Raw genomic sequence first — 27,117 nt, forward strand, 5'->3', positions numbered from 1 at the left:
GGATACGTAGCGATAGGCATTAGGTAATTAATTGAAAAACCTTGTTTTGATAGGGTTGTATGACTGGTTGATTTGATTTTTCAGTGCAACCCCATATTTGCAACCCATAGGTCCAAATTGGCTTTATAATTGTATTATAGATCAAGATCTTTGATTTTAGATCAAGTTGAGGGTATCTTCCGACTAACCGATATAGTTGTTTTATTTTGGTGCTAATGTCTTTTGCTTTTTGTCTAACATGATGTTTCTAATTTAATCTACAGTCAAGATGGATTCCAAGATATTTAGCTGATTCTGCTTGATGAATCGGGCATCCATTGAGTCATATAATTAAGTTTTTATTATTTCGGCGCAATGCAAAATTAAGGTGCACAGATTTGGATTTATTAAGTTGAATTCTCCAGTATTTCGTCCATTTATAGATTTTGTTGACTTCTACTTGTACTTTTTCTGCTGCCCTATGTAGAGATAGGTCGTTTTTCATAATAATTGTGTCGTCAGCAAGGGTTCCGTGTAGTGTTTCTTTTGTTGTTGGAATGTCAGCAGTGTAGAGCAGATATAGAAGAGATACTAAGGCGCTAGTTTGTGGAACTCTAGCCGAAATAATTTTAAATGTCTAGAACGCTATTTCGTGCGATACTCTAAATATTCTTCCGAAAAGACTAAAGCAATTGACAATAGGTACGCGGGTAACTATTTGATCATCTTACAGATTAATCCCAAATGCCAAACCGGATCAAAAGCTTGTGAGGCATCCAGGAATATTTCAGGGCATTATTTCTTTTCATCAAACGCTTTTTAAATAGCCGTAGTTGCTTTGTGCACTTGATCAATTGTTGAATGGTAATTTTGAAAACCAAACTGGAAATCTGGTATTATTACAACATTTTTAACACGTTTAAATATTAGTTTCTCAAATAGTTTTGATATTGCAGGTAGCAGCGAAATAGGCCTGTAAGATTTGACTTGTTCTGCGGGCTTGTTAGGTTTTTTGAGCATAATGCAGTTCTTTCAATAATCCAGGTGAAATGTCATCTATACCAGGTGCCTTTTTAAGATTGAGGTTATCAATTTCTGTGGTAACTTCCAATAGAGAAATTAGATTTAGATCTACATCGAGTTGATAAACAGGAGATGTATCCATGGTAGATTCTATATCATAAGGTTGAAATATGTTAGCTAAGTACTGTGCGAACAATTCAGCTTTTTCATCGTTGCGTCCAACCCAATCATTTCGGTCATTTTTAGTTGGCGGTACCCGAATAATTGGTCTTTTAAATCTTCGAGTTGCTTTCCATAGCGAATAATCTTTGTCTGCTTTTGGGCTTAATTCACTTAAATAGTTTTGAAAGCAATTCTGTTTATATTCTTTGATCTTTTAATTCGCCTCATTATTAATTCTATTTAAAGTGGTTTTGTCTGCAGCATTTCTGGTTCTGTACCATACTTTTCTAGCTTTTGGTTTTTCTTTTATCATTACTTCATATTCTGATTTCTCTCTTGCTGTTGGGGTAGCATCTTTTGCTGATGACCGAATTTGTTCAATTATATTTTCGGTTTGTTGCTCAAGATCATCTATACTTTTAAGACTTACTTTTAAACTGATTTGTTCCTGCAGTATTAATCTGAATTTGTCCCAGTTAGTATATTTGTTGGTAAGATTAGGCTTTTTTACTGTTTTTAGAATTGTCGCGCCCAGTGTTAACTACTGGAGTGTGATTAGATCAGTTACTAATTGGATTTAATGAGATGCCTTTTGAAATATAGAAATCCAGCAGGTCTGGGATTTTATGACTGTCTGTGGGCCAGTAAGTGGGTTCGCGCCTTGAATGATAATTACAATTGTAAGGTTAATGGCTTTGAGTAATTCGTTTTCTTTTCCAGGTGTTATTATTCGTGAACCCCAAGCTGTATGTTTAACATTAAAATCTCCACCAATAATAAAGCTTGAGCCTAATTTTGAAAAGTTATCTTATCAATAGATGTCGATGATTAGAATAAATTCGACCATCTCAAATTAAAAATGAGAATTGAAATCAGGTTCACAAGAAAGGAAGATCTTTAGCCACTTCCTCCAAAGAAATATTCAATCATAATCTCGTCATAACATCGAACATTTTAAATGAGACTCGTCAAGAGCCTCGAAGTTCGCATCGCCGTAATCGGCTTAACGATTTAATATCAATATTTAATCGCGAAACTTCACCGGTATAAATTAGGCCGCCCGAGATATCGGCCCCGTCTTTATACATTCATCGATACATCCGAAACACGAGGTAATTAATCATAGCGCAGGTTCTAATTAGTTTTCGAACGTCTCCCCGTAAAAGTGAGACCCAATTATCCGGGTTATTAATTTCCGACAAGTGCCAAATCAAATTTCGGTCGTCGTTTTATATGCAGACGCCTCCCGTTCCGAGACTGAGCAACGGCAGCGGCAAGACAACACTCCACCAGCCTCCACGACGTCGACCGCCTCCTCCTCCTCCACCGTCCTTCGCACCCCCGCGTTCCTGTCCTCTTTTTATTTTCCGATATAATGTTTATGTTTCTCCCGTTATTGCCCCTCCAACTTATTATTTCAAGGCGTTCGAGAGTCCCGTGCCGGCGTTTAACTTAATTCTCCCTTTTTCTTTTTGCGTCAGCCGTCGATGTGCCTCGGCGGCCCTCTCCTGCCTTGTTGATTTTACGTTGTCAGGTTGTACGAGGAGGCGGCGGAGGGTGCCGCCGCACTTCCAAGATTAGATTGCGAGCTATCGATTTTTTCCGTTACCGTTCGGTTTTTTTCTTCGTTCTTGGCGATCGGAGGGCGGGGGTGGAGAGGGTTGTTTCGTACCGGGTTTAATTAAACCGACAATGTTACAAGATCGGGCGGCGAGATAGATGTTTTTTCGCATGGGCGAATTAACGTTGAAAAAATATCGGATGCGTGGTTGCGTGGAGAGAGGCGGACGGCTTACAGTTTCTTGCATTTTTTCGGTTTCGCATTTTTTTGATATGGGTTGGGTCATGTGTTGGCTTTTTATAGCGGCGCTTTTTTTTTTGAAAACAATTTCAGCTTTTGCTGAAACCTATTTGTTAAAATATTGTCAAATTATAGACCTATAAACCAGTTTTAAAGGACTTGTTTAAACTTGAAGCTTTTTTATTGAAAATCGATACAATATATTTCATTCAAAGTATTATCCATCGGGCAATTTATAGGTTCCATCTCGAAATAGCGAAATCTTTTGAGACTATCCACGAATCCACCCATTTTTGGTATCTTCATAAGAAGTGTAGTGATTCATATATCCGAACAAGTAGTAATCAAAAGAAGCAAGTTCTGGGTAGTATGGTGGGTGGTTTAGTACTTTCCCTTTTAATGTTTCTAAGTATGTTTTTATCGGTTTTGCAACATATGGTCAAGGTCAATATTGTCACGATTAATAATAATATTGTTATATATTTGATCGCGTTCCGATCGTTTTTCGCGCAGCGGTCATCATAGAGGTCTCCCTTGATGGTTTCATCAAGTAGTGCCGTCAGAACTTTTTGGCTGTCTAGAACGCTGTTTGTCCTCATTGTTGAAATCATCATAATATTTATTATATCATATATTTTTAAATGCCATAACCAGTATTCACGTATAGAAATAGATTGAACATCATTGCCACAGCATACGATAACGCATTTTTCGTTAGATTCAAGTAAAAATTTAAAACTTCCCGTAAATACGATTTACTCGGTACAAATTTAGATATTTTCAACGCACTGAAAAATAATGTAATAATTTGTTCATACATCGACGAAATTACACAAATTCAAAAATAAGTTCATCAGTTGGGCTTCAACATGAATTTGGTTATAAATGTATCCGGTGCGCCTAATACACAGTAACATCATGTCTTTTAAATGTTTTAAAATTAATTTTTAGGTCTGTTTGTTTATCACAACTCTTTTACACCACATTGTGGATTACTTTTGTCTATATTTTACTGAACGGCTTCATATATTTACTTAGTATATTATTTATATTATACATTTAAATAACATATTCCTTAGGATCAGTGGCGTTAGGCTAAAATAAGATATTCTGGCGATTCTAATGGCAATAGTCTTATTCCGTAATTTTAAATGGCTGAAATACTTACTTGGAAATTATTTTGAATGTCGTAACTAAGTCTCAAAAAATACAATGGAGAACTGATCTTAGGCCACACCGAAAATTATCACACTCTAATAAGTTATAATAAGTTTGAGAAAATTCATCGGGATACTTTTATTTGAGTTATAGTTTTACCAATGCCTCAGAAAATAATTTAATAAGGAATTATATAATTTTATGAGGAAACTTTGAAAACTATATAAACGATTTATTCAAATTTTTGACTAGAAAGGACGTTAATTAAAAAAATATGCGTGCTTTGGTGAATGAACTCATGACAGAAACGAAGTTTAAGTTCTTAACATTTTAATCTTTTCATAACGTTTTCTAAAATAATTTTCAGTATAGAATGAGCTATTTTTTGTTTTTTGAAGTAATATCTTTGAAAGCGCGCATTTAAATATATAAATGATTTTTGTTTTTTTCAAATATTGACAATATCTGGCTATTTAATTTTTAAATCGAATTTTAAATATTTCTTTAAGTTAAATAAAAAAGAGAAATGGTTTTTGGTCTCTGTTTTTTACTAGATATATTTCATTTTTTTTGTAAATTTTGATATTTAAAAATAAGAACATAAACTCCTATCAAAGAGATACTTATATTTGTGTGAAATATTAATCCTTATAAAGTACATGTTCCCGACAAATTATCTTTAATATTTTTAGTTCAGTGTTCGATATTTTTAGTCACAAACACATTTTCAAACTTATTCATATATATTTGACAACCAACAATGTCATACTTGTGATAATGAAACTTTTGAGGGCAACGAGAGTGACACTTTGTATCGGATTTATTTTTGGACAAAATTGTTGTTTTTACTATTTTCGTCACAATTATTCGATAGTTTTCCGCAACAGAAATCTTCCCTGGACTTCCGCAAATATAGTAAAACAAAAATTAGCCTAATTTATTCAGTTGTTCTTGCGTTTTAACGAAACTAAGGAACAGTAATTCATTTTTACATATATAGAATATAATTTAAAAGTCTATTCTTTTAAATATATAAACTGATTATATATAATGATTTAATGTAATGTAAACTGATTATTAAAATAAACATGTCAAATGAAAAGTCCCCGGCCTGACACATATATGGCGCTACTAGAAATAAATCCATATGTTTTTTAGTTAGCTCTAATCCTCAAAATATGCGTGTGTAAATTTAACAACATCATTAGTTTGTGAATTTTAGCATTTTGAGTGAAGCAACTTTTGTTATTGTCTAAAAAATTGATAAAAAGGAATTTCGTGTGTTCATAGTATATTGCTTTTTGAAGGGAAAAAATATAGTTGAAGCAAGAGCTTGTCTTGATGCCGAGTTTCCGGACACTGCCCCAGGAAAATCAACCATCAAGGATTGGTATACTAAGTTTAGACGTGGTGAAATGAGCACCGAAGACGATGAACGCAGTGGACGCCTAAAAGAGGGTGTTACCGACGAAAACACTAAAAGAATCCACAAAATAATTTTGAATGACCGTAAATTGAAACTTAATTAAATGAAACACTCTAAAGGTATCAACTGATCGTGTACATCATATCATTCACGAATATTTGGGTATGAGAAAGTTCTGTGCAAAGTGGGTGCCGCGCGAGCTAATTTTTTGACCAAAAACAACGACGACTTGATGATTCGGAGCAGGGTTTGAAGATGATCAAGACTAATAAACCCGAATATTTGCGTCGATATGTGACAATGGACGAAACATCAACGTTTCACTCCGAGTGGACTGCACACGATGAACCCGCTCCAAAGCGTGGAAAAACCCAACAGTCGACTGGTAAGGTTATGGCGTCTGTATTTTGGGATGCGCCTGGAATAATTTTCATTGACTACCTTGAAAAACGGAAGGACCATCAGCAGCGACTATTACATAGCGTTATACGATCGTTTCAAAGACGAAATCGCCAAAAAAACCAAGGCGATGTACAGTATCAAAAATCCATGAATTGGGCTTCGAATTGCTTCCTTATCCACCATATTCTTCAGATCTGGCCCCCAGTGGCTATTTTATGTTCCCAGATCTCAGAAGAATGTTCTCTGGGAAGAAATGTTCGTTGAACGAAGAGGTGATCGAAGAAACGGGGACTAAATAGGCCTTATTTTGAACCAAAATACAAATAAACTATAAAAATTGGAATCGAAAAGTTAGAGGCTTGCTAATAATCAGTGTATCACCCTTGAAGGGAATTATGTTGAGTAAAAAAAACTAATTTTGCCAAAAAAGTGTCTTTTACTATGGCAGTCCGGGGACTTTTCAATTGTCTTGTTAATATATCAGGTATTTTAACATATTGACATTCAGATCACATATCTGTCCCCATTAAAGAAACAAATTTAGTTTAAACAGCGATTGGGGGGTCGCGTTTTGTTACTCACGAGTTACTCAGGCGCCTCTCCGGGTGTACTGTATCAAGATAATGCGCCTTCGTGTAATTTGTCGCCTAAACTAAATCGGCGCTACTTAACTAATTAAGCGCGAGAGGGCGCACAAGGAACCGACCAGTAAACAAACTTCCGCATAATTTTCCTATTAGATCGGACTAACACGGTTTTCTGACGCTAATTCCACCCGCTCCAAGCGGGCGTGAATGGCGTTTTCGACGGCTTTTTCCTCCTCGAGCCAATTGCGTCGAACGCTCCTCCAACCGAACGTTCCCCCGGTCTTCTTGTTCGTGTTTCCTTCGGTTAAATTAACCGGCTTCTACGTGCGACCGGGCCGGGATGGTGAGGAGTTGAGGAATTAGCGCTCGGACGACGCAGAGGACGACGATTAAAAACAATCGGTTCGCGATACGGTCCATTTCGGCCGCTCTCGGACTCTGGTCGGTTTCTATTGCGCCGTTCGGTGTTATTAGCCTAAGTATACGACCGTTTCAAACTGTAAAACCCATCGATTCGCCGGGAACATATATATTTTAGGACAATTGGTTTTCGAGTTCGGGTAATGTATGTCTCGGTTTGCTGAAACGCTTGAATTAGCGCTATGGAGTCCGTTATAGATAAGAAAATATTAAAAATGACTTGATGTACGTTACTTGATACATTATATTATTAAAAACTCTAATTCTAATGCGTAGTTAGTGGAAGAAAAATGTGATTTATTTAATGTTACCATATTTCTTGAAATTGGACTAATTTTTATAATAAATATGCTCGTTCGTATTTTAATAAATTTGTCGATAGTCTCAAAACAGCCGAAACATTTGATAGTCAAAAAACTAGCGACTGAAACTACTAATTAATATTTTCAGTCAAGTGCATGGTTTGGCCCTTTTAAACAACTCGTTATGTCCGACGAAGATATACGAATTTTTTCCTGTATAAAATATGAGACAAGAAAGGACAGAGATAATTGCTTGGATCAGTTAATTTGTGACAGTTAGTTAAGAATGACAGAGATGTATTCCTACACATTCTAACTTTTAAGAAAAAGAGGAAAAATAATTACTGGTTACTATTAACATGCAATGAATAATTTTATTTTAAAAGAAGTAGAATTAATTTTTTATTTGAATGTTTTGTGGATCTGTAAAAAGGAGTGTAATAATGACGCCACAAATGTTTTATTGTATTTTTATATGTTAGTTGCAATTTTTAAACAACATAATTTAATAAATATAGATAATACAATGGAACTTAAACAAAACCTAGAAACTAAAGATGTACAATAACCATAAATACTAAACAGAAATATATACCTAATCATAAAAAACTAATTCATTCATGACATAATTAAAAATGATCGTACATATAACTACTAGAGTCTTTTTAAATATAATAAATGTTTTTTTTATTATTAAGCGGAAATCCTTTCTAATCATTATTCAAAAATATAATATGCCGGCTTGGTGGCGCAGTGGTAAAGGCAATGGGACGATCCTCCTACTGTTGCGATAGCCGTGGGTTCGAATCCTGCTGGGGAATGATCGGGATGGGTCTTCTGGGATGATTTCTAAAGTTGGTCACTCGCCAGTCGGTAGACTTAATGCTGAGGACCATGGTTCGGAGCCCACGTTAAACTTTAGGCCCAGTCAAGATAAACCCATAGTTGGTAAAAGGTGATTTTAAAATATATATAAGAAAAAAATATATACATGTTCCACTTTTCTCACGTGATGAGATTTATTCGATTATTAATAATTTGACTAGATTTTGAAAAAAACTTTAAAAAATATTCCGAGGGGATAAATGTGGCAGGTATAGCAGAATATTTTAAATGTAATTGATTTAAATCAAGTAATATCATTTCATCATGAGCATGCCAAAACTCTAATGGGTTCTCTAAACGTCCATTAAGTGGCATTTCCAAATACTGCTTAATTTGTAAAATTGTGGTAGCACCATGTGTAATTATTTCTTTCATTCTAGCTAGTTTTTTTATCCAAATCCAAAGAGTTTTTCTACCAGAAAATTTATTTATTAGAAATATTTAGTATAAATAATTTATTTTATCACCTCCTTAGGGTTAATATTTTTTTACAAAATTGAATTTCTGCTGTAAAAACTTCTTAAAATCAATTCGAATCGATTGAAATTCTGGAACCTTTCGAATATAAATTTTGCCTTCAAGATTTTAGGAAAGAAGTAAGAAGAAAGAAAACTTGAATAAAAATCGAGAGTATTAGATTGAAACCAAAAGTCAATGAAAAAAAAATTACTTATTATTGCCACAATAACAGTCAAAAAGTATTTTAAAATTTATCATCTAGAATTTTAATTTTTTGATCCTATTACATTAACAATCTTGAAAAATAGCGTTTCAAAATGCTGCTATATTAATAAACTAGCGACCCGCCCCGGCTTTGCACGGGTGCAATGCTGATACTAAATTAAATACACTACAGAAAAAATATGAACGTTGTATATAAAAACATAGCGGCCCGCTCCGACTTTGCACGGGCATAAAATATATATGCCTATGTCACTCAATGAAAACATGATTAAAATCGATCCAGTATTTTTGGTTCATTCATTACTGCCCTTGGCCTGCACGCATTAAATTTCCTCTTCCCCTATACTTACTATGAAGATTTCCTGCTATCTTTGGAATATCTAAATTCATACAATTTTTATTACATTACACATTTTTAAACGCAAATTTTAAATTTGTAATATCTCCGAAAATATTTGTTTAATTTACATGCTGTAAGGAACCATATTGATCTATATTAATTGCACACTGTATTTAAGGTACTTAATTCGATAAGGATTAATGCCGTATTGCTTAAAATAACTTCGTAAATAAGCCATTTTCTCACGTAAAAAGTAAACAATAAAAATGGTTAATGTGGGTTATCCCTAAAAGATAAACATATACCATCGCGGACTTTTTTGTAGACCTTTTTATGGTGTACAATACTGTAGTACATTAATTTGATCTAACTCGTAGGGTTAGGCAGCGTTTTTGCTAATTGCTAAATAAGCCTAAAAAAATAGGTTAATTTACGACATCACCTTAGAAACCTCTAAAATTATCAATGTTGCCTTAGTATATTATGCATGTATTATACATATAAACCTTCCTCTTGAATCACTCTATCTATTGAAAAAAACCGCATCAAAATCCGTTGGGTAGTTTTAAAGATTTAAGCGCACATAGGGATATAGGAACAGAAAAGGCGACTTTGTTTTATACTATGTAGTGATAATGTAATGCTGTACAAGCAAATTACCAAAAAAATCATAAAACTATTCATATAAATATGAAGAACCGCAACATTAATGGAGCCTCTGTTTATGTCTTTCATTTAATATGTTCTTCAGAATATTAAAAAGAGTAAACCCATGTGAAGTGTGAGTTTAGTGAAGTGATAAATAAAACACTCTCATTGCACTTTAAAACAGTAACATGGATATTAAGCACAATGTGTCTATAGTAGAAATAATTTGTAGTTTTGAAATTAGGATATAAACAAATAGCTAGTTAGTGTTCATTTACTATATTGCTATAATAAATGTTTAAAAGAAAATTAGTATTGTTGGTATAAGCAGATCATTGACTTTCGACTTTTCTATGATTATTCTATGATCAATTAAAGCTTCAATAAAATTTGTCATTTTTTTAACAATGAGTCTTGTGCCGTTTTACAATTTCGACAGATTAGATTTTGTAGCAATCAACAAACATGCTTATTTTTCGCTGATACGATGGCTCCTTCGCTCCAAACCAAACCAGGCATGATTTTCGTAATTGTCACAAATATCTGTGAATGCTTTCGAAATTAATTCTTATTTTCTCCTTGTAACTTGAGGAATATTTTGTGGAAACGAAATTCTGGAAGAGTCAATAGGAATTTTTCCATTGCCAGTGTCTAACAATGATTTCGTGAACACTTCCGCAGATATGTTATTTTGTAACACCACTCGTATATTCGTTATTAACTGTGATTTATCACATATCTTCGTAGATTGGATGTCTTCAAGAAAGCATTTATTTCATCAGCAGATCCGGGTTGATCTGGAAATGAATGGCAGTGCTTGGTTAAATCTCTTTCCAATTGAATCATGACGTTTCCCAAGCGGTTCTGATTGCAAGCAGTATAACAGTGACCCTAAATAATGGACTCAAATATAAAATTAATGAAACAAAGAAAGATTAACACTTTTCCTGGATGCATCTGAAAAATATTCCTCTATTACTGTTATTTACTGGTTTCGGTACAGTCTCGAAAGCTGTCTTTTCAGTTGATTTACTAATTATTAACAATGATACAATTGTCGATAAGAAAAACGTCAATCTGTCAGTGTTTTATCAATTGTCTTCTGTGTCACCTTCCTTAAACTATGAAATGTTCTTGTAAAAATGTCTAACTTTTCATTGACATTTTATAAGATTTCTATATATAGTATTGACAATTGACTGAACACGTACTATTGTAAATCTCAGTGGTATCCTGGTAGACCAAGTGCACGAGTTCAGGTTCAAGGAATCTGTATTACACGAGAAGAAAGTAGCATCTACCGCCGAACTAATAAAACGTATCGGCCAAGCTATAGCAACGTTTATTCCTCTAAGACGGTTGTTCTGACAAGGAATTAATCAATAAAGGCCTGGCCTTGAGAGCCACATTTGTCAAACAGTTAAGCTGCTAATCATTCTGCATGGATCTGAGTGTTGGAGAGTATTACAGTCTGACATAAGCTTGAAGTCTGTCAAACATGATGATTAAGGCAAGTTCTACATGTTCTTCCTCTTAGAGATCATATTAGAAGTGAGGTCATTCATTCAGAGATGAAAATTTCACTGGTTTTGGCCATGTTTTGAAACATTTTTATTTGATCAGGTTACGGGTAACTATTTTGGTAAAACTATTATCACATCTAAATTTGAGGGTAATCGATGAGTAATGTACTAGCGGACACAACAGACGCTATACTGTCCGAATGTTGGCTTTTTATTTGGATGGAATATTTTAACGGAAGTTTAGTAACATAGACGTGGACAGAATGATTAACATATTCAAAATTCAAATTCAAAATAGCACTTACACGGGAGACCTGTCAAAACGTCGCTATGTTGCCGCATCAACTTTGAGTTTTAGTACATTTTGGCTCTGATATATAACAACATTTTAATATAAATAAAATAATTGAACAAATATTTTATTAAATATAATTCATTTTAACATCATAGTACATCAAGTGCATTTATTATCGAAGAACTTAAAACTACAATTAATTTTACAGCTGCAATAATTTATAGGTTAAAGTTGTTTTATTATATATATTGAACTTTTTTTCGGACTAGTATCGGTAGGGTTCTAGGCGCGTTTTTGTATGCAGTGGTATCTCTCGAAGGCCTAATCCACATAATTAACAATTGTATATCTGAGTAATACATTTTACTTTCATTAGAGAGCACATTTATGTCTTACACTTAGTTCTTTTTTTTTTCGATGCAATATATCCTTCTAAAGTCATTATGATATTACTATATTTCTCTTGAGTTTATCCTATTACTATCTGTATACATCTTTCTTGACAAAACTACATTTCATCATTGCATTCTCGTTAATGCATTTTCCATATCTGCAAAAGAGTTAGTGTTTTTTCTCTCCTCATACATGTTAACCAAACGTTCATGTATATTCTGAACAACAACACACATGCTCATAAAAGCTTTCTCACTTTATAATACAATTCCCTACCACTACAGTATATTGATTGTATACTGACCTTTAGTGGTTTTCCCTTTCATCACCCTCTCTTGATACTCGTCAGCATTGAATCATAAACCAACATTCATAAGGTTTAAATTCAATCACTCTCACTTTCAGAAACACTAATCAAGTGAATAATTAAGTTGTTTATTTCCAATCAAAAACGCGCTCAATATTCTACCATTGGTCAATTTCTTCTTCAATGTGTTTGATCGATCTCACACAAACCGAAGATGCTATTTTCAACAATGCCTCTTTCCACAAGTCCAGACAGTTCTGATTTGAATATCCCCCTCGACAAAGAATATCGCGTATCAATTCAATTGGACTAAAAATACAATGATAGGGAGGAAGACGTAATACTCTGTGGCCCCAACATTCAATAATATGATCTACTATGTATATTTTCTTAGACTTATTTCTATAAAAGTAAATTATATAAAATTCAATTAAATATTTCATTTATATTTACCAAGTAACAGCATAAAGAACTATATATCTGCAATGAATAAATGTTATGACGAACAAAACCTAATCGATAGTTATTCCAACATTTACCTTTTTTCATCAGTTTTCTTTGTTATTAAAATATTTATTATCATCTTACCATGGGCAACCCAATGTACCGTTCTGAAATATTCATGTGTCATTTTAAATATATAAATTGATATATTTCTTCCTTGATTTTGTTATATGTTTTTAAAAATTCTATTCTTTTAAAAACAATATCTGGAAGTTCTTTTAAAACTCTTCGTGGATTATCTTTACACTACTTAAATCCTATATTATCCAATAATGTATGAACGGATGTTCTACATCTCTCAAATAGCTGTATATCTTTTGGATTTTTATGGATACTTTCCAGACTAACAATTTTCTCGGAAATAATTGTATTAAATTATGTTTCGATTGAAAAAACTACTTACTGTTTTATACATTTCGTATATTTGATCTCTGAAACACCTAGCTGATCTTGATTTGTCACCTGTTTCGCATAAACACGGTTTCTTTTTGGCGAATTTAAGGTTATACTGTTTTTTATTTCTTGACATATGTTAGTGACTGTGTACAGTGCGGCTGCAAGGCGAAAAAAAAACATTTTGAATAAAAACGGATTTCAAATTTATTAAAACAAAGTGTTAAAACAACTTTTGCCGGTTTATAACCCGTAATTATAATATTTTGAAGAATTTTCAGGCGTTTGGTAAATCGACAACTTTTGCAGGCTCATTCCGTTACATGTTCAAACTTCTCTAACATCATTCTATCTCCTTTTAAATAGAATAAAATGACATGGATAATATTGTCTGACTGTAAAACGAATTTACAACCTTAGGCAGACACATATTGACACTCGTGTCACTGCTATTTTGAATTGACTATATAATACCTACAGACTGTGTCCCATAAAAGGACTGTCGATAAATATCTGCAAGGCCGGATGAATACTTTAGTGTTATGCTTTACATATACACTCTACGAAGACAGCATGGTTTACTTTTAAGATTATAAATATTAATATACACATACATCGGCGATTATTGTGACCGTTACAATAAAAATGTCACTTTGGTAGATATACGCCGTATGAAACAAACAATATTTTGAAAATTCCTGGAACCTTATTGGATCCTCCTACAGGACCCAACTGTGAATTTAAATCCATCTCGGGAATAGCCACAAAAAATTCCATCAACAATTGTAATGTATCTTCTAGTTTGTAATTTAACGTATATACAGTGAATTATAAATTATATTTATTATCTTACATATTGTATGATTTTCTTTTTTTTTGAACATTATTTTAGAATGAAATATTTTTTTAGGATATTCTTCGTTTTCCATTTATTATATTATTGTATATAAGATGAAAGTTGTACTAATAAACCTATATACGTAATAGTATCTTAATATTTAATATTCCAGTACCAGAAAATTCAAATTAACGAATATTGAACTAATATGTGTAGTTTTGTAAAATAGATAGCGCAATACTACATTGTATTGGACACATTTATAATTATATTGATACTAAAGTTCTATTATCAAACATTTTGTTATATACTATTTTGTGGAAGTTTAACCAACATATAACTCTAAACATATTAAATCGCAAGGTACTGAGGAATGTTATGTTATTGAATGTTGTTGATAAACTCATTGAATTGCTTAGAACATGTGAATATTATTTTAAACATTTCAACAAATATAACATTAAACAACTTTCCGATACATGCAAATATTAGCGAAGATAATATAAGAAATATAATTGGAACCTTAAATCATATCAATGGGAAATAATCTCGAATCTATGTCCCTCAATTCAGAATATTTATCCCCTTTATTTGATTATGAAGAGACTGTTAGAGACATAACATCGCTACAGATTAGGCTTGGAAATATTTTGTTTATATTATTTATCATGTTTTCCTACCAGACTTTGCTGAAGGTTTGTTAAGTCTGCAAAAACTGCAGAACATATTTGTTTTCCTTCCACACAAACTTATATATCCTCAATAATCTTGAGGGAGAATTGTTAACAGACAAACAGTTCTATTTATAATGTTTTAAATATGAACAACTGCATTTTATTTAGTTTTTATCAAAGTACCATTTAGTTTCAATGTTATCAAGTAGAAATCAAAAGATTTTGCAAATATTGATTATTAGTTTATTGAAGCTGACGTATCCTTTTCAGTCAAATGTGTAAATGTATTTTTTTTATTTCAAGAACCACATTTATAAAATATTCATGCCCGACTTTGCCTGAAGCGTCTAGTAAGTCCGGAAAAACTTTAAAGCATATTTGATTTTGTTCCAAACAACCTTCAATGACGTCCATTGTCGAGTGTACATGTCTGAATACAAACTGATAATCTTGGATTAGGTTATTATATTTTATTACTGGCTCCATTATCTTTAGACACCTAAAGACCTTCTGAATTTGATTTAGTCTTTATCACAGTACCATCTAGTTTCAATATTATCCAGCAGAAATCAAAGGAATTTGCAAAAATGCATTATTGACTTAGTGAGGATGGCGTATAATTTGTCATCAGGTGGAAGAATAATCAATCCAGTTAAATGTGTCAATATATTTTTATAATTCGAAGGACCACAGTATGTATCTTATTCCCCCAAAAACTCACTTATTCGAAACTAATCAATCGATGTATTCATGAAAAACCTATAGAGCCTTTATTCTAATAATTAAACTTTTCTAGTCTGGTTCATTCGTATCGAGTTGTTTTCTATACCCAGGTTATAATGCCGAAAATAATATGTCCATTGTCGGGTATTACATACATTTCTGAATACAAACTGATGGTCTTGGATTAGGTGATTCTATTTTATTATTGGCCTCGTTATCTTGAGACACATTTGTTTATAAACAAACAGTTCTATTTAGAATGTTTCAAATATTAACATCAATGGAATTTGCAAATATTGATTATTGGCTTACTTAGAATGAGGTATCCTTTTCAGTCCAATGTGTCAATGTATTTGTGTAATTCGAAGAACGACAGAGTGTATCTTATTCATTCTTAAATGCACTTACTCGAGACTAATAAACATTTTCAGGAACAATCTATAAAGTCTTAACTTTAACAATAAAACTTTGCTAGTCTAGTTCATACGTATCGAGTTGCTGTTTGTACCCAGCTAATATATCCGAAAATTATGTTGTTCATTTTCGAGTAAACATGTTTGATTATTCTATTTTATTATTGGCCTCGTTATGTTGAGACACATTTGTTAATAAACAAACAGTTCTATTTAAAATGTTTGAATAGGGACATCTGAATTTTGTTTAGTTTTTATCATAACTAGCAAATAGTTTCAATATTATCGAGTAAAAATCAACGGAATTTGCAAATATTGATTATTGGCTTACTTAGAATGAAGTATCCTTTTCAGTCCAATGTGTCAATGTATTTGTGTAATTCGAAGAACGACAGAGTGTATCTTATTCATTCTTAAATGCACTTACTCGAGACTAATGAACATATTCAGGAACAACCTATAAACTTTTAACTTTAACAATAAAACTTTGCTAGACTGGTTCATACGTATCGAGTTGCTGTTTGTACCCAGCTAATATATCCGAAAATTATGTTGTCCATTTTCGAGTAAACATGTTTGATTATTCTATTTTATTATTGGCCTCGTTATGTTGAGACACATTTGTTAATAAACAAACAGTTCTATTTAGAATGTTTTAATAGGGACATCTGATATTTTATTTAGTTTTTATCTTAGTACCATTTAGTCTTAATATTATCGAGTAAAAATCAAATTAATTTGCAAATATTGATTATTGGCTTATTTAAAATGAGGTATACTTTTCAGTCCAATGTGTCAATGTATTTGTATAATTCGAAGAACGACGGAGTGTATCTTATTCATTCTTAAATGCACTTACTCGAGACTAATGAACATTTTCAGGAACAATCTATAAAGTCTTAACTTTAACAATAAAACTTTGCTAGTCTGGTTCATACGTATCGAGTTGCTGTTTGTACCCAGCTAATATATCCGAAAATTATGTTGTCCATTTTCGAGTAAACATGTTTGATTATTCTATTTTATTATTGGCCTCGTTATGTTGAGACACATTTGTTAATAAACAAACAGTTCTATTTAGAATGTTTTAATAGGGACATCTGATATTTTATTTAGGTTTTATCTTAGTACCATTTAGTCTTAATATTATCGAGTAAAAATCAAATTAATTTGCAAATATTGGTTATTGGCTTATTTAGAATGAGGTATCCTTTTCAGTCCAATGTGTCAATGTATTTGTGTAATTCGAAGAATGACAGAGTGTATCTTGTTCATTCTTAAATGCACTTACTCGAGACTAATGAACATAATCAGGAACAATCTATAAAGTCTTAACTTTAACAATAAAACTTTGCTAGTCTGGTTCATACGTATCGAGTTGCTGTTTGTACCCAGCTAATATATCCGAAAATTATGTTGTCCATTTTCGAGTAAACATGTTTGATTATTCTATTTTATTATTGGCCTCGTTATGTTGAGACACATTTGTTAATAAACAAACAGTTCTATTTAAAATGTTTGAATAGGGACATCTGAATTTTGTTTAGTTTTTATCATAACTAGCAAATAGTTTCAATATTATCGAGTAAAAATCAATGGAATTTACAAATATTGTTTATTGGCTTATTTAGAATGAGGTATCCTTTTCAGTCCAATGTGTCAATGTATTTGTGTAATTCGAAGAATGACAGAGTGTATCTTGTTCATTCTTAAATGCACTTACTCGAGACTAATGAACATATTCAGGAACAATCTATAAAGTCTTAACTTTAACAATAAAACTTTGCTAGACTGGTTCATACGTATCGAGTTGCTGTTTGTACCCAGCTAATATATCCGAAAATTATGTTGTTCATTTTCGAGTAAACATGTTTGATTATTCTATTTTATTATTGGCCTCGTTATGTTGAGACACATTTGTTAATAAACAAACAGTTCTATTTAAAATGTTTGAATAGGGACATCTGAATTTTGTTTAGTTTTTATCATAACTAGCAAATAATTTCAATATTATCGAGTAAAAATCAATGGAATTTGCAAATATTGTTTATTGGCTTATTTAGAATGAGGTATCCTTTTCAGTCCAATGTGTCAATGTATTTGTGTAATTCGAAGAATGACAGAGTGTATCTTGTTCATTCTTAAATGCACTTACTCGAGACTAATGAACATATTCAGGAACAATCTATAAAGTCTTAACTTTAACAATAAAACTTTGCTAGTCTGGTTCATACGTATCGAGTTGCTGTTTGTACCCAGCTAATATATCCGAAAATTATGTTTTATATTTTCGAGTAAACATGTTTGAATACAAACTAATAGTCTTGAATTAGATTATTCTATTTTATTATTGGCCTCATTATCTTGAGATAAAATTGTTAAAAACCCAATATTTAAATAGGAACTTCTTAATTTTAGTTCGTATTTATCACAGTGCCCTTTAAAGTCTAGTAGAAATCAAAGGAATTTGCGAAAATTGATTATTGGCTTATTTTTGGATGACGTATCCATTTTAGTCAAATGTGTCATGGTATTTTTTTATTCCAAGAACCTCATTGTGTATCTTATCTCGCTTCAAACTCATTTATTCGAAACTAATCGACAGATTCGCGAACAACCTGGAGATTCTTTACTCTGACAAAAAAACTTTTCTAGTCTGGTTCATTCGTATCGAGTTGCTGTTTGTACCCAGGTAATATAACCGAAAATTATTTTGTCCGTTTTCAAATAAACATGTTTGAATACAAACTAATAGTCTTGAATTAGATTATTCTATTTTATTATTGGCCTCATTATCTTGAGACAAAATTGTTAAAAACCCAATATTTAAATAGGAACTTCTTAATTTTAGTTCGTATTTATCACAGTGCCCTTTGAAGTCTAGTAGAAATCAAGGGAATTTGCGAAAAATAATTATTGGCTTATTTTTGGGATGACGTATCCATTTTAGTCAAATGTGTCATGGTATTTTTTTATTCCAAGGACCTCATTGTGTATCTTATCCCGCTTCAAACTCATTTATTCGAAACTAATCGACAGATTCGCTAACAACCTGGAGATTCTTTACTCTGACAAAAAAACTTTTCTAGTCTGGTTCATTCGTATCGAGTTGCTGCGGTCAAGATTCAATCCGGCTTACACACAAAAGAAACCGGTTCGCGAACGAACCCTCTACAATAAAACTCCGCGCGGTCCTCCGCCAAGACCTTTTTCTCTCTCCCCCTTCCGTACCCGCGCGGCCCCCACGTCCCGTTACACCTTTACCCGGACCGATCTCGTTCCGTTCGACCGTGGACCTCCCGTAAACAACTTTCCGCCAAACTTTCTCGCCCGACCGACCGACCGCCACCCTCCCCCTGCCCCCCCACACGCCCACCTTCTCTCTCCGGATTAATTGGATCCGAGATTAATATTTAATTTCTGGTTTCGAAGTCGGCCCTTAATCCCCGCCCGGATTATTAAGTGTGAATTAGGAGGAGTTTTATTGTCTTGGAGCAGTTGGAGGTTCGGCGGTGATTATATCGTTGTTAACTTACCTGTAAAGCGGCGGGTGATGTTGGGATGGAGGTGTGTGAGTGATGTTCGGAAGGTTTTCTTGCTTCCGAGGAGTCCTGTAACAATCAGACGTTTTTAATTATGATTTTGGTGGGGTTAGAAGAATTTCTTAATGAGTTTATTTTGGGGTAATTGTATTCTTCGGATATTATATTATATCAGATATTTTTTATGTTATGTTAGGGTGCAGTACTCGGATGATCGTTGTTGGGATCACACCCATGTAAAATTAAATAGAATATTTATTTAAATTCACAGAACATATCCACTGGATAGAGACATATAGAGGGTGTTTTGGGTGAATATTTTAATGGTCCGGCGGCTTTTGTTACCGAATGTTAGTTATTTCACCGTAAATCCTTCCCAGGGTTAAGTGTATTTACTGGGGACATCTGTATATTCGTTGATAGAGTAAGGTTTTTGAAAAATATAGTATTCTTTCATGGTGGATTTGTAACAAATCAATTGAAAAGTCCCCAGCCTACCATAGTAAAACACATTTTTATCTCTTCATCCGACCTCTTCCTCAACGATCACCTCTTCACTCGACGAAAATGTCTTCCCTTCGAGCATTATTTTGAGATCTAAAAACAGGAAATAGTCGCTGGTGGGCAGATCTGGAGAATACGCTGAACGAGGAAACAATTTGAAGTCCTATTCATGGATTTTTGACACGATGCATTGTCTTGGTGGAGTAGCGGTCCAATAACGCTATGTAATAGTGGCTGTTGATGGTCCTTTCTTTTTCAAGATAGTCAATGAAAATTATTCAATGCGCATCCCAAAATACAGACGCCATAACCTTGCCAACCGACTGTTGCGTTTTCCTATGCTTTGGAGCTGGTTTATCGTATGCAGTCCACTCGGATAACTGTCGATTGGACTTCGGAGTGAAATAATGGAGCCATATTTCACCCAAGTCGGGTTTGTTACACTTGATCATCTTCAAACACTGCTCAGAATCATCAGTTTGACGTTGTTTTTGGTCAAAAGTGAACTCGCGCGGCACCCACTTTACACAGGGCTTTCTCATACCCAAATAATCGTGAATAATATGATGTACACGTTTAGTTGATTTTTTTTGTCTGTTTTTTCATTCAGTTTCAATTTACGATCATTCAAAATCATTTTGTCGATTTTTAAAATATTTTCGTCGGTAATAACCTCTTTTGGGCTCCACTGCGTTCACCGTCTTCGGTGATCATTTTACCACATCTAAACTTAGCATACCAATCCTTGATGGTTGATTTTCCTGAGCCACTGTTCGGAAACTCGGCATCAAGCCAAGTTTTTGCTTCAACTGTATTTTTTCCCTTCAAAAAGCAATATTTTATCCAAACGCGAAATTCCTATTTATTCATTTTTTTCACAATAACAAAAGTTATTCCACACAAAATGCTATATTTCACAAACTAATAATCCGATAGCTGTCAAATTTATATACGCATCTTTTGAAGGTTGGGGCTAACTAAGTTTATTTTGTTAGAACGTCTTATAATTTTGCATATGTCGCATATAAAGTCTGCATATATTTATATTATATTATTACAAAGAAGCTATAAAAATTGCAATAATTTCGTAAATGAATTAAAAATTTTAATATATTTTTTTATGAATAAAATATATGATATAGTTTATAAAAATAAAATATATACCAGAATTTATACATCTATCAGTAACCTAGCTGGGCTACACCGGATGGCTCTTGGTATGGCATCTAATTGCATTTTGTAGTAGATATAGTTAATTTCTCGGCAGTGGTAAGTTCAAATAATCCTTAGTAAACAAATTAGAAGTTCTTAAAATTAAATGTGAAAAATATTTTATTCATTAATTACAATTTATATCAAATTATTAAATTGTATATAATATATACCAATCTATATATTTCCAAACTTTTTCAGTATATCCGGGTCGAACACATTGTTGTTTTGTGTATAAAACTTCAAATATTTAAGTATCAAACATATTTTTTAAGACAGCAGAATGCCACTTTTTATATACTTTAGTGTATTTTGTGTGATAAAACTTTTAGATTATTTTATGTTAAGTGGTAAAATGAAGTCGGGAACTATGTTACTTTATATATTATGTCGAAAATGAGTAAATCGATTAAAATATTTTTATATGTATTTTAAAGTCTCCTTTTACCAACTATGGGTTTATCTGGACTGGACCTACAGTTTAACGTGGGCTCCCAACCTCGGTCCTCAGCATTAAGCTTACCGACAGGCGAGCGGCCAACTTTAGAAATCATCCCAGAAGACATCCGGTCTTACCCAGCCTGGTTACTGGCGTGACTGGGATCATTTTTCTTGTCGGATTTTACACTTTTGCCTAGAATATTCACAAATTTTAAACAATCAGAAACATAAATTTACGGTCATGCCCCAGCGGGATTCGCACTCGCGGCTGTCGCAACAGTACAGTAGGAGGACCGTCCCATCGCCTTTGCCGTTCTGTATTTTTTTCTGTTTTCCTACTATTTTCCTGACATAAGTAGTACACTGGGTCTATAAAAGCAGAAATACAATAAAGTGAAGCTTAACTCCATCACTTACATTATTGTTTAAATCCTGCTAGCGGTATTTCTATTTTTATGAATATACCCAGAAAGTAAGTTGACTCTTCTATAGCCTCGTTTTTTGTTGACGAGTTATATAAATAATGCCCGAAAGATGAACTCAATGTATGATAGAAAGAATTATATACAATTTTATATAAAATGTCTCAGATTTCGAAAATTACAGAATGGAAATAAAATTCTACATCCACCGCCTTCGTTGGCGTAGTGGTCAAGACGGCAGGACGGTCCCCTTACTGTTGCGATAATCGCGGGTTCGAATCCTACTGGGGCATGGATGTATCTTATATTTGTGAAGGTAATTGTAAATGTCTTATGCACCAGTGGAAAATGGGTCAAGGAATAATCATCCCAGTCACTCCAGTAGCCAAGTTGGGTAAGACCCGATGTCTTCTGGGATGGTCTCTAAGTTCGTCACTGGCTAGTCGGTAGGCTTAATGCCGAGGACTGTGGTTCAGAGCCCACGTTCAAAAGTAGGTCCAGTCCAGATAAACTCTCGTTGGTAAAAAGGAGACTTTAGAATACTAAAAAAAATATACATCTGTTAGAAACGCCTTGACACATAGTCTATCCAAAACAGTAGTGACACACGTGACCTCTCAAAACGTTGTTGTCGAAGCAACTCTGAGTTTTAGTACATATTGGCTCTGAAATATAACAAAATTCTAATCTAAATAAAATAATTAAACAAAAATGTTATGTATTATAATTTATTTTAAGATCATAGTACATCTAATGCATATATTATCGATGAACTTAAAACTACATTTACATACAGCCACAATAATTTATAGGTTAGAGTTGTTTTATTATATATACATCGAACTTTTTTCCAGACTAGTATCGGTAGAGTTCGAGGCACTTTTTTATGTACTGATATGCCCCGAAGGCCTAATCCAACTAATTAACAATTGTATATCTGAGTAATGTATTTTACTTTCATTAGAGAGCATATTTATGTTTTACGTTCAGTTTTTGTTTCCTTGGATGCAATGTTTCCTTGTAAATTCATTATGATATTACTATATTTCTCTTTAGTTTGTTTTGTTACTAAATGTATACACTTTTCTTAATAAAACTAGATTTACTCACTGCATTCTCCTTAATACATTAGCCATATATGCAAAACAGTTATATTTTATTATTATTATTTCTCTTCTCATACATTTTAATCAAATGTTCATGCATATTCTGAACAATTACACACATGCTCACAAAGCTTTCATACTCTATAATATAATTCCCAACAATTAAAGTATATTAATTATATACTGACCTTTAGTGGTTTCCTCTTTCACCACCCTGTCTTGGTAATTGTCAGCATTGAATCATAAACCAACATTCATAATGCTTTATTAAATCACCGTTACTTTCAGAAGCACTAATCAGGTTAATAACCAAGCTGTTTATTTCCAATGTATCAAGAACTTGCTCAAGATTCAAGACCATTTGTAAATTTCTCGCCAATCTGTCAATTCTTTGGGCTCACACAAACCGAAGGTGTTACTTTCGACAATGCCTCTTTCCATAAATCCAGACAGTTTTGGTTTGAATATCCATTACAATAATTATTTGCAGTACCCTATATCATTCAACTGAATTAAATATGCAGTGACACGGAGGAGGACGTAATACTCTGTGGCTATAACATTCAGTAATCTGATCTACACCGTATCTCCTCTCAGGCTTATTTCTAAAAAAATAAATTACATAAAATGCAATGGAATATTTCAGTTTTATATTTATCGAGTAGCAATTTGAAATAATTCATTCTTTAATATGGTTTCCTCGAAACTTATTTTATGTACTTTAAGCCATTCCTTATTTGCAGGCTTTGTTGATGCACTTGTTGGGATTTTCTCCACCAGGGTACTATATATATGGTAGATATGGTGTATTGTACATAACAATAATCGATGGTTCCTCCAAGTTCTTTAAAAGCTGATTTTGAAACTGCTACAAAGACAACTTATGGTTCATTTCTCCATGGTAGTCATCCTTGGGCTTAGAGGAAAACTTTCTGCACCAGGAATAAAAGCGTTCCTGTTTCCAGCATGAATAGCTATATGTCTATATATGTAAATGTTATGACTAAGAAAACCTAATCGATAGTTATTCCAACGTTTACCTTTTTCTATCAACTTTCGTTGTCTTTATACTATATTAATTATTATTTTGCCATGAGCGACCCAATGTGCCTTTCTGAAATATTTCTAGTCTCATTTAAATATATAAATTGATATAATAATTTTTCCTTGATTTTGTTATGTATTGTATTCTTTTAAAAGCAATTTCTGGGAGTTCCATTAAACCCCTTTATAGGTTATTTTTACACCACTTATGTCCTATGTAACCCAACAATATATGAACGGATGTTCTACATTCCTCAAATAGCTATATATCAAATAGCGTAAGTATTTTGCGGAAGTTTGACAAACGGACAACTTTTGAAGGCTCTTTCGGTTACATGATCGAAATTCTCTAACAACATTCTATCTCTTTTTAAACAGAATAAGATGAGAAGAAAATTATTGTCTGACTGTAAAACGAATTTACAACTTTTGACACATATTGGTCATGTGTGATTACTGTTTTGAATCGACTATAGTCACAAAATAACGAATTAAATGTCAAAATCGGTTTTTATACATGCATGTTTGTATTGTTGTTGACTGCAATATTTATTTTTGATAAACTGTGTACATACTAATATGATTTTTATTTTTTTTACAGGTGTGGCTGTTAGTAGTAATCCGGTAAGTACTGGAATTATTATTATTCAGTTCCTCTAACTCTATAAACTGCTCATTTATTGTGTGTGGACGGTGCTAGTCGCGGTATTTTGTTCATCTTGGGTGTTTCCGCAATACGGACGCCACAGACTCTTTATAGTTAATAATTTTAAACTTGCCACGTTCGCTAGACTAATGTTATTATTACTATTATATATTTACAATTTTTAGTTACCTCTGCGTTTGAGCAGTATATACGTTACTAAAAACACATTCTATAAGAACATAAGGCGATAAAATCACTAACTGATATTATTGCCATCGTTTTTCATGATTTCCTTATTTGTGCGTATATATTTAAGAACCAATCAATATCTCAATCTTTTTTGAACTGACACTATTCTATAACTTTATCTAAGTACGTTCTTTAAATTGAGGGAAGAGTTTGCAGTATCGACGGGATGAACATTAAATATGTGACAGGTACGAAACCCACGAACCATTTGAATGGGAAAGTGTTTTTTCACTTTGACTTTTTCGTCAATTTTCCATTGCTTTTTTCTGCTTCCATTCCATTCCATTGCTATTATTTATTGCAGTTATTCTGCTATTCGAGACGGAGGCAAATCCAACCAATCAAAAACCATGAAAATCGATCCAGCAATTCTAGAATTATATGTGTTCGAACAGCGTGTCTTATATGTTAAGAAAAAATATAAGTGTATATTTTATATACATATAAGCGGAAAATATGTTAAGAACGCTTATGCCGGTACTGAAAAACTGGCAGATTGTGTATGCTGTACTTGTTACAGCTGATTTGTTGGTCATAATATTCAACTTTCTACACTTGGTTGTTATAATATTTGTTATAATTTACACGATGAAATACTGCAATTTCTTTCCTTGTTTGTCATTATCCATACTATTCATTCAACTGATATAACCATAATTCCCATCAAATTATTAATTTCTATATGTATTCCAATCTATATACTTTCAAACTTTTTCGGTATATCTGGGTCGACAACTTTGTTTTTTCAAGTATAAAACTTCAAATATATAAGTATCGTACATATTTTTTAAGACGGCAGAATGCCACTTTTTATATACTTTAGTGTATTTTGTGTGATAAGATTTTTATATTGTTTTATTTTACATGGTAAAATGAAATGGGGAACTAAATTTCTTTATATGTTATTTCAAAAATCAGTCCTAATTCGAATAATTTTCTATAGATTTTTTTTTCTCAAAATTTTAAATATTATATGTTATAGCCCTTGCAAATTGATATTTTATATTTTCCTGTAAATTTCCCTGTTTTCCTACAATTTTCCTAATATAAGTAGTACAGCGGGACAATGGTGTTTATAAAAACAGAAATACAATAAAGAGAAGCTTTACTCTAACACTTATATTATTCATTAAATCTTGCAAGCGGCATTTTTATTTTTATGCAAAATGTAAGCAAAATGTAACTCTTCCATAATATTGTTTTTTGTTGATTAGCTATACAAATAATGCCTAAAAATAATGACTCATTGAGGATAGATAGAAGTTTATACTATTTTCTACAAAATACATCAGATTTCGAAATTAAGTTCTCGAATTATAAGGCATAAGGTCCCGCTTATGCCGGTACTGAAAAACCCGCAGGTTGTATAACTATGCTATACTTTTTACAGCTGATTTGTTCATCATAATATACAACTTTCTACACTTGGGATTGTTATAATAAACCAATTTTAATAATGGTTTATTAAACGATTAAATATTCCAATTTCTTTCCTTGTTTAACAGGTCAATTGAAAAGTCTCCGGCCTAGCATAGTAAAACAAGTTTTTTGGCAAAATTGTTTTTTTTATTCAACATAATTCCCTTCAAGGGTGATACACTGATTATAGCGACATTCCAACTTTTCGATACCATTTTTGTAGTACAATTTGTCCTTTGCTTCAAAATAGGCCTCAGTTTTGGCGATCACCTCTTCATTCGACGAACATTTCTTCCCAGCCAGCATTCTTTTGATCTGAGAACAGGAAATAGTCGCTGGAGGCCAGATCTGGAGAACACAGTTGATGAGGAAGTAATTTGTAGGTCAATTCATGGTTTTTTGCCATCGTTTTCACCGACTTGTGATACGGTGCATTGTCTTGGTGAAACAGCACTTTGTTTTTCTACAAATGCGGCCGTTTTCGGTTATTTCGTCCTTCAAACGGTCCTTCAACGCCATGTATTAGTCGCTATTGATGATCCTTCTTTTTCAAGGTAGTGAATGAAAATGATTCCATGCGCATAGCAAAATACAGACGCCATAACCTTGCCAGCCGACAGTTGCGTTTTCCCACGCTTTGGAGCGGGTTCAT

At 32.9% G+C, this 27,117-nt stretch overlaps 1 protein-coding gene across 3 annotated transcripts in view; it reads left to right on the top strand.

The window, feature by feature from the left end:
• The window catches only part of LOC143203530 (uncharacterized), a 667,483-nt gene that overhangs the window by 258,753 nt on the left and 381,613 nt on the right, over positions 1–27,117 (top strand). For all 3 annotated transcript variants that reach the window (XM_076415722.1, XM_076415723.1, XM_076415721.1), the window contains one exon: positions 24,753–24,775. Coding sequence is in view for 1 of the 3 variants with exons in the window: in XM_076415721.1 (XP_076271836.1) it covers positions 24,753–24,775 (23 nt within the window). In the remaining 2 variants the exon portion in view is untranslated. The remainder of the gene's footprint in view (positions 1–24,752; positions 24,776–27,117) is intronic.

The sequence above is a fragment of the Rhynchophorus ferrugineus genome, unplaced genomic scaffold (assembly GCF_030347505.1).
Source record: "Rhynchophorus ferrugineus isolate W39M unplaced genomic scaffold, kcgeb_rfMv2 rfM10, whole genome shotgun sequence".
Lineage (NCBI taxonomy): Eukaryota > Metazoa > Arthropoda > Insecta > Coleoptera > Curculionidae > Rhynchophorus > Rhynchophorus ferrugineus.